Below are 18,683 nucleotides of genomic sequence, written 5' to 3'. Positions count from 1 at the left end.
TCCTTTTTCAGAATCTATCAAATTATTCTATTATTTGCTAGTATATTCTGGTATAATTTCCCTCTTGAATATTTATTTAAAAATACTAAGGACTTTTTTTTTTTTTCCTGTTTTTTAACCTTGTGGCTTAAACTGTCTCCTAATATAGGTGCTTACAAGTAAGATTGGCAAGTCTGGCAGCCTGGAGTTGGTGGTGTGTTATGCTCCACACTTCAAGGGGATGAAAGACACCAGGGTGGGCTTTGTCTCCAGGCTACAGTTGAGATCAAAGCTTGTTAGTAAGATTCCTACTATAAAGGTCGTTGACTATCTGCTTCCTTCTGTTTCTCTTCATTTTCAGCTGGTGACTGTAGTAAATAAGTCTGACAAGTGTTGTTCCTTATCGTGGATTCCAGATCTTTTGTGGCAAATCCTGCGTATCCTATTGGCCCATGGAGTCTGACAAACAAAAGCACTGCCTTTTTTTTTTTTTTTTTGACTAATTACACAAAAAATGTGTGAGTGTTTCCAATACTTTTGTGGCTGGCACAGAGCAGTGGGAAAGAAGGTGTACAAATGCTAGCCATGTGAGCCTTACTTCTTTAGCTGGGTCCTTGAGGACCAACTACTGATTGCAACTTTCTTGAAGTTAGTCTCTTAATCAAACCTTATTGTGCAGCGCTGAATTTTTAAGATGGGCCTTTCACCTGTCTGCAAGAAGTTATAAAGTCATTCAGTTGCTTCTTTTTATCCAGTACCATTTTTTTTTTTTATTTTTTGTCTTCAAGAGAGAGAACAGAATTGTGTGAGCCTTGTGTAACAAGGGAACAAGATGTCAACCAGGGAACAACTAGATACATTTTAGGTTATGTGTTAGTTCTTGGTTCATTAGAATAAGAGCTCTTCAAAAATTTCTGTTTTCTTTGGCCTTCAAATGTATGTTTGACATTCAGCTGAAGATTTATTATTAAACTTTTCTTCGTCGTCAAACAAATATTGCGGCCCAGAGAATGGGAGGCTTATTGCAGGAGGTAATAGGCAGGAAGGAATCTGTGTTCTTATCTTCAAACTTTTTTAGCCAGGCATTTTCTGAAAAGAGTGAGTCCTTATCTGATCTACTGTCCACCTAATATTAACTGAGTCATCTTTGAAGTTTAGGTCAGATAATTTAATGCCTTTTCTCTTGAAGATTGGATGGAGTTGATAGAATTTTAAATTAACATGAGAGAAAACAAACTTGTATGCAATGAATCTCAGAAATATTCATAAATATAAGCACTCTCAAATTTTATTCTGCTTGGCAATGTGTTAACAGCTGGTTTTAATCTTTAAAATACATTGAGATATTTTTTACTGTCTTAAATCTCAATCAGTTTATAAATACATCTGTTGTCACATGAATAGTACCTGTTCTCTTACTAGGTTGACCATGCATGTTCTTCTAATTTTATTTTCAATTCAAATTTTTTGTGGTCCAGCTGATGGCAGAAGGGATCGAATTATAGACTTTACTGACAGTTTGGTGTTTGTACTAGTTTTCCATTCTGAAGTCACTGTAGATAGTATCCTATTTTTCTCAACAAGAAAGCACTTAAGCTAATTGCTCCACTGGCAAGCTATAGTAGCTCTTTCTGATCTGTAAGTAGACTTCCATGTATAACTGCTAAAGTTTGAAACACCTGCAGCTAAAGCAATTTGGATAAAAGCCATTAGTCTTCATGGACGAAAAATAGTGCTGAAGTTCAAAACATCATCAATGATGCTGTGTTGGAGCTGTCTAAAAGATTTGGCTTTTAGTCTATGCCCCGTGCTATCCAAAACAACATATAAAATTCTTTGTAAACCAATTTTAAAAGTGTCTTGTTTATTCAGAAGCAACTGTGAACACTATTTGTTCAGGGAGTAGGCTCCAGTCAATTGCAAACCAGCCAACAGCTGATTTCTCCTTAGAAAGGAACATTGCCTAATATAGATCATTAGAAGCCAAAAACTAAAGGGACAAAGTCCTAAAGATAAACAGCTCAATCCTCAACTGTTCAACAGCCTCAATAAAACCTCTGATTTACTAATTTAGGGTGCAGCTCCACTGTTCCCACCTGCAAGTTGGTCTCAGATCCTTGGCTCTGACTTGGTGAGGTGTTGATATGTAGCATATGACCTTCCGTGCCCTTAAGGAGAAAAATACTGGCTTTCTTATGGTCCTAATCAATCAGTTTCTCTGCAGCTTTTCTTTATAAGCAATCAAGGGAGGAAAGAGGTATTGATTGGTCTCATTTTATCAAGACAGTGAATGGAAGGCACCTAAGTTACTTCAAAGGCCCTCTGAGGTACTTACTTCTTCATTCTAATTGACTGCTAGATGCTTTTTAGACTTGTACAATGAAGGTCTGAATTCAGTAATTTAAATTGATGGATAGCTATAGAAATAGTCTGGTTTTTTTTTTCAGTGATTTTTTTAGAAAGCCCAGTAGCTACTGGCTTCCTGCTAAACAGGAATAGTACAAAAATTCAGGTGACCACTTTAACTATTTTGATCACTAATGTGATTCCTGCCTGTGTTGCTAACTGTCCTTTAAGAGATGCTGAAGTAGAATTAGTTCTTAGAGTTTTGTTGCTCCCTCATTCTTCCTTCTATTTCTGACTGTCTTTCACACATGCTCATTAGAGGTGTTTGTAAAATCTGAAAAACAGTGGCATCGTATCCAAGCCTATGTGCCTAGTTCTCTGGAAACTCGAGTCCCGCACCGGCATGTATTTCTCAGACTCCTTTGTCAATTCATCCTCTCACTGTGTTATGACCAGTTGCGTGGCCCAGTGAACTCAAAAGAGCTGTGATTTGTTTTGTTGTGTGTTTATTCTTTACTTGTTGGTGTAGCACTGACAGATCTGTTGAGACAGTAGTTAAAACAGAGGAATACTTCAGCATTCCTTTAAAAAAAATATCTCTAGCTGTTTTTCTAGTGGTATTGCTTTTGAATGTATAAAGGTAAATTCTTAGACAAAGACAGGTGGGATGTTGCATGTGTGGTGGTTATGACTATGAATTATCATAATGATTAATGGTCTTCTGAAGCATATCTAGGTAATAGCTTGAAAATATTACAGTTTTAAATGTAGAAATAATTTAGGGTTTGGGTGATAATAACGTTAGTAGTAATGGGAAACTTCATTTGTTTTAGCTTTGATCCTACAACTGTTTGTATGCATGTGACATCTGTGAAAATGATAGAAAAAGTGTAGATTTACAGAGCTTCTTCATTCCTTGAGAAATAGCATTCATTGGCAGCAAACCTCAAATATTTACAAGGTAGGTTTTTCTTTGTAGGTGTTTTTTTGTGTGTGTGTTGTGTATGTGTGTGTGGATTTGTGGATAGGCAGCAGGATAATCTGCTGCAGCAAGTCTGCTCTTCATGTATTCCTCAGATAGACTACACACAGTGTTCCTCCACCTAAGGATGCCCTGAGGCAGAAATGCTTGATCTGTGAAGAGTCACCTATTCTTGACATTATTGAAGGCTGGCGGGGTGGTGAGAGAATAGAGAGGGAAGAAACAGGTGAATTGAAATGTATTCCTTATAAAAGTGGTGTTTTAATTTATTAACATTCTTTAAAAGAGATGTATCACTCCATATTTCAAAGCGTTGAACAAAGTGACTTGTGAATCCTATAAACGTGCAGCTAACTTCAGAGATTCAAGTAGGATTTCTCACTTCTTCCTGCTGAAATATTTATTTCAATAACACAGTGCTGCAAGCTTGTTACTGAGTTTTGCCATTAGAGTGGAAGAGATGCATGCTCTTACCTTACAGTGAATGAATAAGAAAAAGCTTTGATTTCCTGTTTTTCTTTTTTTTTCTCCCCACTAGTGGGAATTCTTTGTTGCTGGAGGAGTAGATAAATCCTTTGCTTTTTTTTTTTTTTTTTTTTTTTTTTTTTTTTTTTCCTCCTGTTTGTTGTTTATCAATTTACTCAACTGCAGAAAAAACTGTGCAGGAGTTGTGTTGGGATATTGTTAAAGTGAGGTAAAATATTTTTGTTTGCAATGGTGTTTCTATATACAGCATTGGTAAGGATTGGAAAAGCTTGCTTCTTTTGGAGAGGATTATGTAGTAGCCAAGATACATAAGGTACAGCCAAGAGATCCTTCAGCTTTTGCTTTTGACAGTCAAGTGACTAGAGATCATAAGCAAAACTAAGGGCACACTAGAGATCACATGCAAGATTCTACTTCACAACACAGCTTCTAAACATTTAAATTGAGTATAAGAAAATAGTTCTCTTTATGATAAGAGTAGGGAGGCACTGGCAGAGGATGCTGAGAGAGGTGGTGGATGCCTCTGTCCTGGAGTCATTAAAAGCCAGATTGGACAGGTCTCAGCTCCTAGTGTAGTGGTGGGTGTCCCTGTTCATTTCAGATGAGATGAACTAGATGGCCTTTAAAGGTCCCTTCCAACTCAATTTTATAACTCTGTAATATAGATAATACTCATCTCAGAAGGTCAGTGGGCACAATGGGGGAGATAAAAGCTGAGAGGAAAGGGTACTGTTTTTTGTTTTGTGTCACACACAGAATTGCAGGTTTGGAAGGGACCTTAAGAGATCACAGGGTCCAATCCCCCAGGCTGACATGTAAAGTTGTTCTAAGATGCACAGCAAAATGTGGAAAAGCTTGTCAACCCTATCTTTCATTTTGTTAAAAATACTGAACATTCTTTTTGCCAGATCTCTTCAGCATGTTTGTTTTTATTTAGGTACTGTTTTACCACAGGTAGACAAATCATGTGAAAGCTTTCTGAGTTCTGCTGAGTTCACTTACTCTGGAAACAGATCTCTTAAGAATGATGCAGAAATTTTTATTTTTTTGCTGTTGTGCATTGCTTATTCTTAATACTAGCATGTAAAGATGGATGTACAGAATGTACTGTATTATGAGTTCATGCAATTTTCATCTCAGGCTTTGGGGATCTTGTTAGTGTATCTTGCAAAACACTATAAATTATTTTTAGTTTGCAACTCTTTGCATTGCTTTTTATCAGTGAGGACTGATGCTTCATCCTCTTTATCATCACACAAATAGAAGACCAGCTCTTTACTTTCTGTTATAAACAGCCTACATTTAAAAAGAAAACCTCTTGTGGAGGTTGTTTTCAGTGAATGCAGCTCTGCTTTGTGATGAAAATCACAACAAACAAAAATTCCATGTTAAACTATATATGTATGCATTATTGAGTCCTGAGCTGTCTCTCTGGGTTGTGTGCAACTGTTTTACAGTCTTTAATTAAAAAGGAATAATTAAAGTATTTTTACTAGTATTTTGGAGAATGACTTTTATCAACATATTTTGTAAAGGACTCTGTAATGTTCCAGAACAAACTGAAAGAGAAAGGTAGTCCAGCAGGCAAAGGAAAATGTATATCTATATGCTTAAACATACTACAAACATTATTTGTGCTTCCTGTCATGTACTTTTACTGACCCATAGTCCGGCCATTGGTGCACTACAAATCTTTAAAATGACTTCAGTTCCATAAATGGTAATTTACAAGGCCTTATTCCAGGCCTCTGAATATTTCATTTGCTATTATTGTTTACAGTTGCATAGGCATGCTGTAGACTTGTAGAAATGACCAGTTAATTGGTGATAGAAATAAAATATTCTTGTGGAGGACTTAAGCTAATTTTTCAATATGATTTTTAAGTTACACTTCAGTCTCTGGCACTCCTTCAGTGAATAGAAACTCAGATTATGGCATCTGTTGAAGTATAAACAGCGGTAGTCTATGGATATAAATAATAGTTGTCTCTTATACTGTTGTTAAGTAGAGTTTATGTCTTGTTATATGTTGATGATTTATCTCCTCCTCCTACCATGGTTTTTGAATCCTGAACTCTTTCCAAAAACATCCTAAGCAGTGTTAACCTTAAGTTTTAATCTGAAATAAAGTTAGCTCTTTGCTAATTTGTGATGGAAAATGTTATATATGATCAGGAATGCTAAAAGTACCAAGTGACTTGTTCCAGCCATAGTTCAGTCTGGCGCTCACAGCAGACACTTTATGTGATGTTCCTTTTATTGTTTAGAAATGCAATTTGTTAGTCTAAGTTGATCAGTATTGTGGTTTAATTGGCCATCCGAAGTAGTTAATTTATGTTATTGACAATGCAGTTCTTGTTTAGCTGTCAATACAGCCTTGTGCTTGAAAAACAAGTCTTATATTCATGTATTTTGCTGCTTTTGTCCAGACCGTGCCTGGAATTCAAGGGAAAGGCATTTTTTAAGCATAGCTGTGTAAAGATCAGACAGTGTGGGCAACAGTAGTTAAAACTTCTCCTGAATTCACTTCTTGGGAAGCCGGTAATATCTCTCAATACACATAAGCAAAGAGCTCATTACTGCTACTGCTTGAGGAACAGGGTTCCTTCAGAACCTGAACTGGTGCTGATCATGGAATCATGGTATTGCTGAGGTTGGAAAAGACATCCAAAGATCATCCAGTTCAAGTGTCCACCTGTCACAAATATTTCCCACTAAACTGTGTTCTTCAATGCAAAATCTATGTGTTTCTTGAGCACCTCCAGGGATGGTGTCTCCATCACCTCCCTGAGCGGCCATTGCAGTCTCTGGCTACTCTTTCAGAGAAGTTTTTCCTAATGTCCAACATGTCTTCTTTGATGCAACTTGAGGCCATTCCCTCTAGTCTTTTTACTAATTATGTGGGAGTAGAGGCTGAACCCATCTCTCACAGCCTCCTTTCAGATACTTGTTGAGAATGATAAGGTCTCCCCTGCGCCTCCTCTTCTCCAGTCTGAACAGCCCCAACTCGCTCAACCACTCCCCACAAAGCCTGTGCTCCAGGCCCCTCACCAGTTTTGTTGCCCTTCTCTGGTCGTGCTCCAGGGCCTCAGTGTCTTTCATGTAGCGAGGGGCCCAAAACTGAGCTCAGTACTCGAGGTTTGGGACTATTGCCTCCCTGCTTCTGCTGGCAACACTATTCCTGATGCAAGCCAGGATGCCATTGGCCTTCTTGCCCACCTGAGCACACTACCGGCTCACGTTCAGCTGAGCATCAACTTACCCTCCCAGGTCTGTTTCTTTCTGTTACCTAGTGCTACATTACCAGTGGAAAACTAGATAGAAACTGTTTCTAGTTGCCACCTACCCAAGCATTTTTGTATTCAGTGCACGTAGTCCATTTTCTCATTCACTGCTTTCTTCCTTAAAATAAAAAAGGTCCCAAACAATGGAGCACCACAAAAGAAACTGTTCCAATGTTCAAGTACTAGACAGCATGAGGTTTTATCAATGAAAAATTAACTTCAGAATTGACTGTTTCTTCATTATTCTGTGGTGCAAATTATAAAAAGTTATTGTAAAGGTTTTGAATGCAGAGACAGTCATTACTGTCAGGCTAGTTCACTTATAAAAATATATGGTGTTATTCATAAGATTTTTTGTCAGCTCCAGATTTGTAAGTTGTCTGTTGTTGTGAGAGGGGAAAAAGAAACCCACAAATCACTGTAGAATCGTAAGCTTAGTTCTCTTTAGTATTCATTTTTTAAAAATTAATTTCTTTGATTGGCAGTGGCAATCAATGCAATAAATGTGTTGCAGTGGAGCCTTATAGCATTCTCTCAAGCAACATTCTTCCAACTGAGTATTAATTATTTCGAATCATATTCCATGTGTTGTATGTTGGATGATAGTGAACAATGAAGTTAATGATCAAATAGTCCTTAAGTAAGAAACTAAATGTCAGGAAGCAGAGGAATGCAAAGTTAGCATACCAATTTTGCCCAGCTTCCTGACAGTTTCTTATTTAGAGACTATTCAAATGTATTTGATTGTTAACGCTTTTACTTAAACCTTAATTGTTTTAATCCAGTTTTCTGTTTGAAAACATCAGTTTTCTGAAAAACTGTATTTGTGGAGGAAAGCTAAGTGTGCTTGTAAATGTACCTTTCCTCCCTTCCCACCCAATCTGGCTACAAAATGTTGCCAAGTATATCTCAGAAAATATGCCATTGATTGTAATAAGTTTCTGTTGTGTCCATAACAGGTATCTGGAAAATGGAGAAAACTTTGATCAGAATTCATCCAGTTTCTGATCCAGAAGCAGTATATTTTCTACAAGTATCATGGGAAAAAGATATAAGCAGTGGCTTTGGTATAATACTTACCGATGGTGATTGTGCATGGACTGGGACAGGTAATCATGAAAAGAAAACTGTTTAAAATTATATTGTTCTCTTTTACTACTGTTAAATACCTTCTAGTCTGTGATCCACAACTTGCATTAAAAAGATTTTGCAATTATCATCTCACTGAGGGAGGAGATTGGATTTATGGTCTTCTGGGACATGCTCAGATATCTTTGATATCTGGAAAATGTATATGTCAAAACTGATACTAATCTATTAGCATGTAAGTATGCTATGTTTTGTTCATGCCTACTAATACAATTTCTTGCAGTGATATTACATCATGATGTGTGTGCCTTCAGATTCTTGAAAAAATGTGTAATACAGTTAACGTTTGCAAGCTGTAGTTTATGAAGCATTTATTTGCAAGTATTTTCTTGATGGGTTTGTTAAGATATTAACAGTTAAAGGTAACTGTGCTTGGTACTCAACTGCATTTTTGAGAATGTTAAAATACAAGAATTTTATTCCCGGTGGTAAATTACAAGAAAAAACAAAAAAAAAACTGCCGACGCATTTTTCCCCACCCAGAAATGTGAACAAAAGGAGGATTTCTTAGTATGTGAATGTTTCCTTCACTCATGTCTAGTGAAAGAAGGAAGGATTTGTGTGTTTCTTTAGACATGTGTTGGATACTTGGTCCAAAAGTTTCAGAGGAGGGAAAGAATGATGTGTTTTACATAGCAAAACACGGACAAAAACATTTTCCTGACTCTTTTTTTCTAAATTACAAGAGCATTTATCTGAGTTGTTTCTTCTTTTTCTCTGTGTGCTGGACCTTGTTTGTCCTTGGTACTTTCATAACCCAAACTTTCAAATAGAACTGTTGTTTTATAGTGTTTAATCTATTACCTTGTGCATTACAAGAAGCTTTGTCATTCCTGAGCTTTCTCTTAAATGTAACTTTTATCTTTTTTTTTTTCTTTTGAAAATTAGGAAATAGGACTAATTTAATATATGTGTATGTGTGCACTATATTTTCTTCTTCACAATTCTTTTAACATTTTAAATATTCTATTGATGGAGGGTTCCTACTTAGGCCAAATGCATATATACAGATATTGGCTCCCTGTAGTCTAGTAAGAAAGGGTTTCTTAAAATTAATTTTACAGTTGAATATTCAAATTCTGTATTTTCACAATAATAGTAAAGGTGTTAGCATTGATAAATGAGGATTCCAGTACTTTTGTTTAAAAGTTTTTTTTTATGCTGTTACACTAAGGAAAGCAGTTAACATTAAAATAAGCAGCTTAAGAGTCACACACACAAAAAAAGTTGCTTCTTAAGTCTATACTTTCTTAGTGAAACCTAGACTTACTTTAGCAGGGAGAGTATAGAGAAAAATACATGCACACAGTTCTTGTTTCAGTAACTTCCTGCATCTGGCAGAACTGCTGGGTGGTAACTTCCCAAAAGAGAGGACCAGTGAAACTTCCCGAAAGAGAGGACCCCATGAGCACAGGGTAGTCATACAATGGAGAAAGCCTTTATTCCTTTTTCTCAGCGTCAGATCAATTTCTAAGGAATTCAGATGAGATTCATAGTCCTTTTAGTAATTTAATTGAGAATTGAAATTCTTGTGCACAAGGCTTTTCTGCTGCATCTATCTGTCTTCATGCACTCACTGTTGCTTTTGATCACTTTTTCTTAGTTATTACATCATTCTTGAAACTGCCTAACTACCACGTTCAGAATGTGGGAGAACAGAAAGCAATGGTCAGAAAATTCTTGCTGTGGGAAATCCCTTTTGAATTTTTCATGCTGTGGATTATTTTGTTTGGAAGACCTACCAGGAAGTGAATGAGAGTTGCTGATGGGATTGTCTTTTGTGGTTCCTGTACATTCAGAATGATGATGAAAGTTGAGAGTCTTATTTAGAGAACAAAACATTGTAAAATATCCAGGGGAGGAGGAGCACACTAATACAGATTATGTTACGTTCACTTGGTATTAAGTTAAAGAACTGCAGAGAGAAGCATTTAGAAATTTGATGTTTCTCCAAAAATTATTGTGTTTTTTTTTTTGTTTGTTTGTTTTTAATCTGATAGTTTTAAAAGATAAAGGAATACACTGCAAGTGTACAGCAATAGGAAAAGAAATCCTGGTGCTCTTTACAGTACATTAGTATGTCTGGTTTTTTTTGAGCTTGCTTGATCAGTGTTGTAGGCCCCATTCTTCACTGGCTTGTAGGCTCATTTATTTATTTGTACCTATCAGTAATTCCACTCTGTTTTCTACGTCAACATTAAAAGTGCTGCTTTTAGATTTAAAAAAGAAAATGCAGCAGACAGTTATTAGAATCTGAAGTCTTCCTAATGATATCTGGTTTATGCTTAAAATATTTTATTTAATATTACAAAATGCTTTTACTGCTTCATCTATAGAGATTTGAGAATTGTGCCTGAGTTTGAGCATGACTGACTTGGCTAAGAATCAGGTAGGGCAGAATGGGTAGCGTGTATAGTGGCTAGTGTGAGTTTACAGCCCTTGCTGCAGTGCTGTATATGATGGCACAAAGTCTTGTACTGAAAATCATGCCTGTGAGTCTTAATGTGTGAGGATTAATACTCAACTGACTTTGACTTCATATTGGCGTGTTTGTAGGTCTTTCCATGTTTGTGGTGCTGCATGCTATTTTCTCACTTGTTCGTGTCACCTGTATGCCTCCTGCAGATGTATCTGATTGTTATGCAGCATTGCAACTAAACATTTCTATAGTGTGGTTTTTGACACAAAGTCCAGTTTGTAGGACAAGTACCAGCTGGCAGTATATATGGCCTTCTATCATGGTTTTTCTGATGCATTAGGAAGGGTTTGACATATTAGAAATAAAGATGAGATATCCTTACAATGGTTGGGGAAAAAAAAAAAATCTGTTTATTTCCTTCTGTCTTCCCCTTTTCCTCCTGCCTTTCTTTCTTGTTACCTCGCATAACAGTATTTAAGCCCTAGCTTAGAGGAACGTGAGCTTACAGCCCCCTTCATTCTGCTTGAATTTATATTATTTTATTGTGGAAACAAATTTGAAAAGTATAATGGTAAAGTAAGTAAAATGTTTTTAAAACAATGATAATATAATTTCAACCTGTACCTTATTTTGTGTCTCAGTACTTCAGTGCCCTGAAGTTCATCAGTATTAGGCTGTATACAAAATTGTTATATATAATTTTCTATTACATCTGCTGTAACAGATAGCAAAATACTTCAGGAAGGACAGATTTTGAGTTTACAAATCTGTAGGGTTTTGCATGTTGTAGTTGTCTGTCTCCTGACCAATTTTTCCCCACTCTCCTCATTTTGAAAGTTTTTTTTTTTTTTTTTTTTTTTTTTTTTTTTTTTTTTTTTACCCCGTTCTCTCTAATATAAATAGTGCAACTTGAAATGTAGGGATAGAAGCATCTTCTCCCATCTAGAAACTCTGATAATGAGTGATTTATTTCTAGTCTTCTCTAGCATATTCTGCAGCACTCCTGTACAAAAAAAAAGTCACTACCTTTAGGTCTTTATGTTAAGCTAATATGAATGTGACAGCTTTACAGTTTTCTCTTTCCAAGTGGGGAGAGAATACTCAAACAGTTAAACTATTCAGGGAAGTGTATGACAAAATTCAGACTGACACGTGTGGCTTTTCATGTCTGAGTGTGACAAAGACTGACTTGATTATATTTGTTGAGTCCCAAACAATTATTTATTTACTTTTTTCTTAAAAACTTAAAAGCACTGAGGCAGCTCAGTTCCTATGCATCCATTTTGCTTTCTTGCTTTTACAGATTTGAATTTGCCTAAGGAAAAAATGCCTGGTGCTAGTGGATGGCTAATTTGATTCTGACACTAATGTATCATTGTGTCATACTGATATCATGTGTATATCTCCAGGCTCAGATTTTCCACAGGTGGGAATACTTTGTCCTTGTGTCAACAATTCATTTGCTTGTGGTTGTAACATTAGCATGCTGTCTTTTGCCATCTGCATCTCCTTTTTTCACCTGGCTGTTGTTTTTTGTCTTACAAGGTAACAAACAGGTGCCTTAATTACTGACCTGCCTTATCAGATTTTAGAGTCATACAATAACTAGGTTTTTTTGAGTGCACAAGTAATCGATGCATTTGTGAATAGGTAACCTTTGTAACTAATAATCCTGTACCATACTGTGATCTTTCTTAAAGGCAAAAGAAAACAAAGAAAAACCCACAATACAACCCTCCCATTCCTTCTTTCACCCCTGAAACAGCAATTTAAAAAAACAAAACAAAACAAAAAAACCCTTCCCAAAAATAAGAAGTTATATCTAAAATTAGGAAGTTGCTCAATTTCCATATTTTAAGATGTGTACATGGAGCAAAAGCTACTATCTATGGAAAAGAAAGAACTGGCTGGATATGTAAAAGTTGAGAATGTTTTTTGCTTGCAGTGGTCATTGGGCTTTGAAGCTCAGGATCCTGAGAACAGAGTAAAAAAAAAAAAAGGGTTCATGACCCTAGATTACAGAAATGCAAACTCTGACCTGTTCCAGTATCTCTTAAAAGGAATTCCATTTAAGACAAATTTGGAGAAGAGAGAGATTTTTGTTGTTTTGGGGGATCGCCTCTTCCAAGCTCAACAATGATTTATTTCAATGGAAAATGAAATGAGGCGAAGATGTCAGGAGCCCTGAATGCATGAGAAAGGAACTCCTTCCTGACATAAAAAGCAAATTCACAGGATGTGGCTGTAGGGGCAGGTGACCAGGGACAGCTATAAAGACAGTGTCTAAGCATACAGGGATAGGGTTAGAAGTCAGAATCCACCTGGAGTAGCGTGTGACAAGGGATGTGAAAGACATCTAAGGCTTCTTCTGATTTATCCACAGAAAAAGAAAAATGAGAGAAAGGCTGCTTTGGGATGGGACAGGGAAAGTGGTGACAAAAAGCATGGAAAAGACTGGTGAACAACTCACCATTATAGGAGGATTGGATTAAAGAATATCTTAAGAAATTGGACTTGTACAAATCTTTGGGACCTGATGGGCAGAGACAGTATGTGCTGAGGGATCTGGCCCATGTCATTGTGAGGCCGTCTTGATATCTTCACAAGATGCTGTTGATGAAGGAAGACTTGTTAGGTCTAAAAGAAACATCTCTTCTGCCTCTGGAATTGTGATAGGCTGGATCTGGATAACTAGAAGCTAACTATCCAGAGGGTGTTAGAACAGTAATCCAAGAATCCATTTCCAAAAATATTAAGGATGAGAAGACAAGTAGTCAGCATGGACTTACAAATGGAAAATCATGCCTGATCCGCTTGACAGCTTTCTCTGGTGTAATGGTTAGCTTATTGAATGAATTGAAAGATGGGAATGTTGTTCATATTGAGTTTAGCTGGCAAGGCATTTAGTCCTGTATCCTGTAACTTCCCCATGGTGAAGTGCAAACTGAGTAAGTGAACTGGTTAATGTAGAAATGGATTGAGCTCAGCCGGCTCAAACAGTTTTTGAAGGGCTGTGGTTAGGGGCATGGAGTCTAACTGGAGGCTTCTGTACCCCAGGAGTTGATTAAAAAAAATCCCATGGTGTTAACATCTTTATTAATCACTTGGATGATGATAAGCTGCATCCTTAGCAAGTTTTCAGATGATGTAAAAACAGTAGGAGAGTTTGAGGTACCAGAATATTCGTGTTTCCACTCATAGTGCCTTGGATGGGCCAGGGAACTGAGCTGACAAGAACTTCAAGAAATTCAACAGAAGGAAATGCCTTGTACACCTGTGGAGGAATAAGCCCTTAGTCTGCACTGATGTCTGCACTGTGTCATCTGGCTGGTAGTAGGTACTCTGTGTTGAAGTGTTGATTATGGTCCAACCTTGTGGCAAATAATATCAAGAGTCTACTGGGCTGCTTTAAGAGGAGTGATACCAGTAGATCAAGGGCTATCATCATTCACTGGGCAGATGTGGCACTGTGTATAGTTCCGGGCTTCCCAGCAGCAGACATGAACTTCACGAACATACTGGAGTCAAGTAGTAGTTGCTGAAGATGATTGAAGGACTGGAGCTTCTGCCTTACCAGGAGAAGGTGGGAGAGCTGGGACTGTAGAGCCTGGAGAAGAAAAGGCTTAGGGAGATCATATTAATATGTGTTAGCACTGATGGGAAATAGTAAAGAAGACAGAGTAAAGCTCTTCTCAGTAGTATCCACTGACAGAACATGAAATAATGTGCACAGTTTAAAATACAATGTATTATTATTATTATTATTATTATTATTATAGGAGTGACCAAACACCAGAACAGCTTGTTCAGAGATTTAGTCCTTGGAGATATTTAGAATGCAGCTGGACATAGTCCTGTGCAACCTATGTAACTGACCATTCTTTGAGCAGGGGGATTGAACTAGACAGTCTCTCAGAAATACTGAAATGTGTGGGGATGTGGCTTCCCAGCAAATAGTTATACGTTTAGCCCCCTGCTGTATTTTTAGATGATGGATAGATTTGATAAGTGCTGCCTTCTTTGCAATATGAGATTAACTACTGTGTCTAGATGAAAATAGAAGAAAAATGAGGCAATTTAAACAAGCTCATTTTGGCTTGAAATGCTGCTCTATTTCCATCAGTAGAACTTCAATGTATGTGCAGGTTTATGTCTTAAAATGAAATTATATTCAGATGCATTTGTATAAAGAAGAAATATTGCTACAGGCCAATTTTTAAAGTCACTTGTAGATGTGTTAAGGATGTGTTTTTGCTTTGTTTTTTTTTTTTTTTTTTTTTTTTCAGGCTGTCACAAACTAATCTCCTTTTTCATATTTTTCTCTCAAAAAAATGGGACAAATGCTAGAGAAGTCTAAGAATAAGTTAAGATAAATGACATTGGTTGGAAGTGTAGGGAATGCTGCATGAATCAAGTAAAGAATTGAAAATTCTCTATAATGGACTATCCATTAAAGCACACACTACGTTATAGAAATACTGCCATAACTTAGAATCTTTGCTTACATCTGCTAAAGAAAGTGCACTCATTGAGTTCATTTTTCTAATTAACATATGATCTCTAAAAGTATTGTGGATGCAGGTTTAAGAATGAATTATAAAGGAAGGAAAAACGTATAAAGGAAGGAAAAAATTATAAAGAGAGGAGGGCTCGTGGTAAAATTAATGACATTCTTTTTTTTCTGGGTTAGAGAAGGCAAGAATTGGTGAGCTGCTTTTCAGTTTGAGGATAGATAGATATAAAAGAAAATATAAAAGAAGAAAGAAGATATAAAAAGAAATATATATGTTAGCAGATGGGAAAGGCCCATCATGGTTCTTAGGGATTGCACATCTTTATTGGCTTGTTTTGCTCTGAATTCAACTCTTCTTTATCTTCAAAGGAGAGGAGTAAAATTTTCATGGTACAGTTGATCTAATACAAAGTGGGGATACATCTCCCATTTAGTGGGTCATGTATTTAAACAGTACAGCATGGATTCACCTTCATATTCATTTGTAAATTGAGAGTTTACTTTGTTGTAAGATTACAAGTAATGAGTTTGGAAGAAATAAAATAAAAATATGTGAGGTGACAGTTGTCTGTCTACTGCCTGGGGTTAACACATTCAGAAAAAACTAATAGAACATGTGAGTGTCTTTAGGGATATATAAGTATACGTATTAGTTCACATGAATATTAATTTATCTTTTTTTTTTTTTTGGTGATAGTTTCTGAAGCTGAAATTTCTAGGGAGGCTGCTGACATGGAAATGAACAGAGAAAAATATGTTGAAGAACTGAAGAGAGCATTGATACTTGGAGAAGAATCAGCTGGTAAATACAACTTCACTGTTTCAGTGAATGAAGAAAATGCACAGTGTCATTTCTCCTATGAAAGAAATTTGAAAGATGGCTCTGTAAGTATGATTAAATGTTTAAATTTGACTGTTAATTATGAGATTGGTAATTGGTAAATAAAACATAGGTATGTTTCTATATTTTAATTTATTTGAAATGAAATACAATTATTATACTTATTTGGATTGAATAAATATGTTGAGCTCCATTTTGGTTTAAATTAGAAAAAAACTTGTAGTTTCCTGTCTAAACCTATCAACTAGAGCTATTTCTTTGATATATCTATCTTAAATGTAAAAATAAGAATATTACTTCTCTAATTTAAATTTATTGTGTGTGCTCCATACATTGCAGTTTTGTTTTTACTCCTAGCTTCCTTATATCTTAAAATTCAGGCCTCTAGTGCTTTTCTACTTCTTGTTTCTTTTTTCCCTTTTCCTTTATACTTTATCAAAAAAAGAAAAGAAAAAAAACATCCTAAATTTGCCTTCAAATGAGAAAATGTATTTTTAAAATACATTTTTCTATTACTTTAAACATTTTGAAAACTAACAATAAAGTGGTTTCCTGCTTAGAACCACATTAAATTGTGACTTCGTTTTTTGGCTGCAAAGGAAAGGATTCTTAAAGCAAGGAACAAAGTAGTATTGTCTGTATCTGCACATACCATTGGTTGTTTCACATTATGATTTGGTGTTGAAACTTTTCTTGGGGAGCTAATCTAAGGAAATCCTCCTTGCTCCTGCCCTTTTTTCTCTGAAATTAAATGCAATGTAGTTGCCAAGTTTTGTAACTGTGTCATCAGTGCTGTGTTAATTGTTGAGATTACTGACTTCTCAGCCACATCAGTGAAATCATTTGACTGTTAGGACAAGTAGCTCTTCAGACTGGACTGTGGGTGTAATCACATTCAGGTCACAGTTCTTCAATCAGTTTATTGGTGCTATTATGGGGAAGAAAATTATGGGCAAAGAATAGAAACAAGATTGCAGATAAAGCAGTATCTTTGGGCAGATCTTTCATTCCTGCAGAAAAAAAATCCGTAATAGAGTTATTCCCAAAAGGAAATTATCTAAGGATTTTCCCATCTGTGGCTTTTTTTTTTTTTTTTTTTTAATAAAAAAGTTTTCTGCTTCAGACTATTGAGGCATACCTTGCTCTTCCTTTGACTAATTTTGTCATGTATAAACTTTTAAGAAATTAACATATAACAAAGAAACCAACCCTGAAGGAGCTACCTTATCTGGAATACTTCTGTTGAAGATGGGAGTATTCTGTTCTCTAAATTGGAAAGAAATTAAGAATGCATCATGGAGTTCAGTTACAAACCTGAAATGAGAATACATATATACTTCATGTATGTTGTGTCTTTTAGGTGAGATGAGGATAAGTTTGTTATAAAGTAAGGGCCATTCACTAACCTGTAGCAACTCCCTTAAGTGCTTTGGAACCCAAGCTCAGATTCTTAACTGTATTTTAGTAGGTGGAGAAGGAGAGATTCAGTGGCATGAAGTTAGGCCTCTTAAAAGTGCTTTGTTATAGGCTAGACGTTTTCCTCATACTGTTTAGGAAATTTCAAGCTCTTGATTAAGGTGCCCAAAAATTAGGTGATTAGGTCTTTCAGGGTGTATTATCACTTCTTCTGGGTACTTACCCAAGACCTTATGGGCTCTGTATTGCTTTCTTGACACTTCTTGTACACACTCCAGTCTTATTGCTGTTCACAAAAGCTCTAGGCTTAAGTATGTATACTACATACTGTATTGCAGCAGTATTACAAGGCTAGGACCAAAATTTTACTTAGAAAATAAGACCAGTAATTTTAGCAATCTTGTTTTTCTTGTCTGTGTCACACATAATATATTCTGAATACCAGACAGATGAAATACATACTATATTTTATTAAGGGAAAATATCTTCATATATATGGGCCACCTAATATGTTTCCATCAATTAAGGCTTATGAGAAACTTAATTCACATGAAAGCATCTTTATGTCAGTTTGGGAAAATAATCTGGCCGAAGTAATTGAAAATAAAGTGTCCTGATTGCTATACGTGCTTTTGAGCTTGGGCATCAAAACAGTAGTTTGTGTTTCTTGGGTGAAAACGCACCTTTTTTTCCCTATATATTATACTAATGCGACCAATTAAATTGCCAGAGCCTTTGTCAGAAATATAAATAATTTTCATGTATACAATAGAATATGTTTCAAACATTTTCTGAAGTTTCTGGGAAAGTATTCATGGTGTATATCTTTTGGCATCAGATAAGGAAATAATCATCTTGAGCTCTGTACATCCTGAGGGCTGAAATTCACTTAAATGTTTTTTTTGCTACTAAGAAAACCTATAGAGACTTCCTGCAACTTAAACACAGAATTTTAGTCATGTTTGTTTCTTACCAGCAGTTATTTTTCTAAAGAAATGCGTATCTGTAACTTGTTTAGTCAGTAGGAGTATATTCTTTTTCCTATTTCAGCAAATGTGTTTATACGTACAAACTAAAACCTTCCTAGTGTTCAGAAGAGCAATTTTCTTCTTTGGTGGGGGATGGTGTAGGTGTTGATTGAAGTGCACAACTAACAAAAGAAATGCAGTACTTTTTCAGTCAAGCAGAAGGATTTGTTAGTCTCTGTATTCTTACATAAAAACTTGATCATGAGGGAAGAGGAAGCAGTTATTTCCAATTTTGACAGT

At 36.0% G+C, this 18,683-nt stretch overlaps 1 protein-coding gene across 2 annotated transcripts in view; it reads left to right on the top strand.

Annotated features, from left to right (window-relative positions):
• The window catches only part of XRCC4 (X-ray repair cross complementing 4), a 175,231-nt gene that overhangs the window by 12,282 nt on the left and 144,266 nt on the right, over positions 1–18,683 (top strand). For both annotated transcript variants that reach the window (XM_048932255.1, XM_048932254.1), the window contains exons 2-3: positions 8,037–8,186; positions 15,856–16,043. In XM_048932255.1, coding sequence (XP_048788212.1) covers positions 8,037–8,186; positions 15,856–16,043 — 338 coding nt within the window. The remainder of the gene's footprint in view (positions 1–8,036; positions 8,187–15,855; positions 16,044–18,683) is intronic.

The sequence above is a fragment of the Lagopus muta genome, chromosome Z, assembly GCF_023343835.1.
Source record: "Lagopus muta isolate bLagMut1 chromosome Z, bLagMut1 primary, whole genome shotgun sequence".
Classification (NCBI taxonomy): domain Eukaryota; kingdom Metazoa; phylum Chordata; class Aves; order Galliformes; family Phasianidae; genus Lagopus; species Lagopus muta.
The sequence above is the reverse complement of the archived record's forward strand: the minus strand, read 5'-3'. Positions and strand labels throughout refer to the sequence as shown.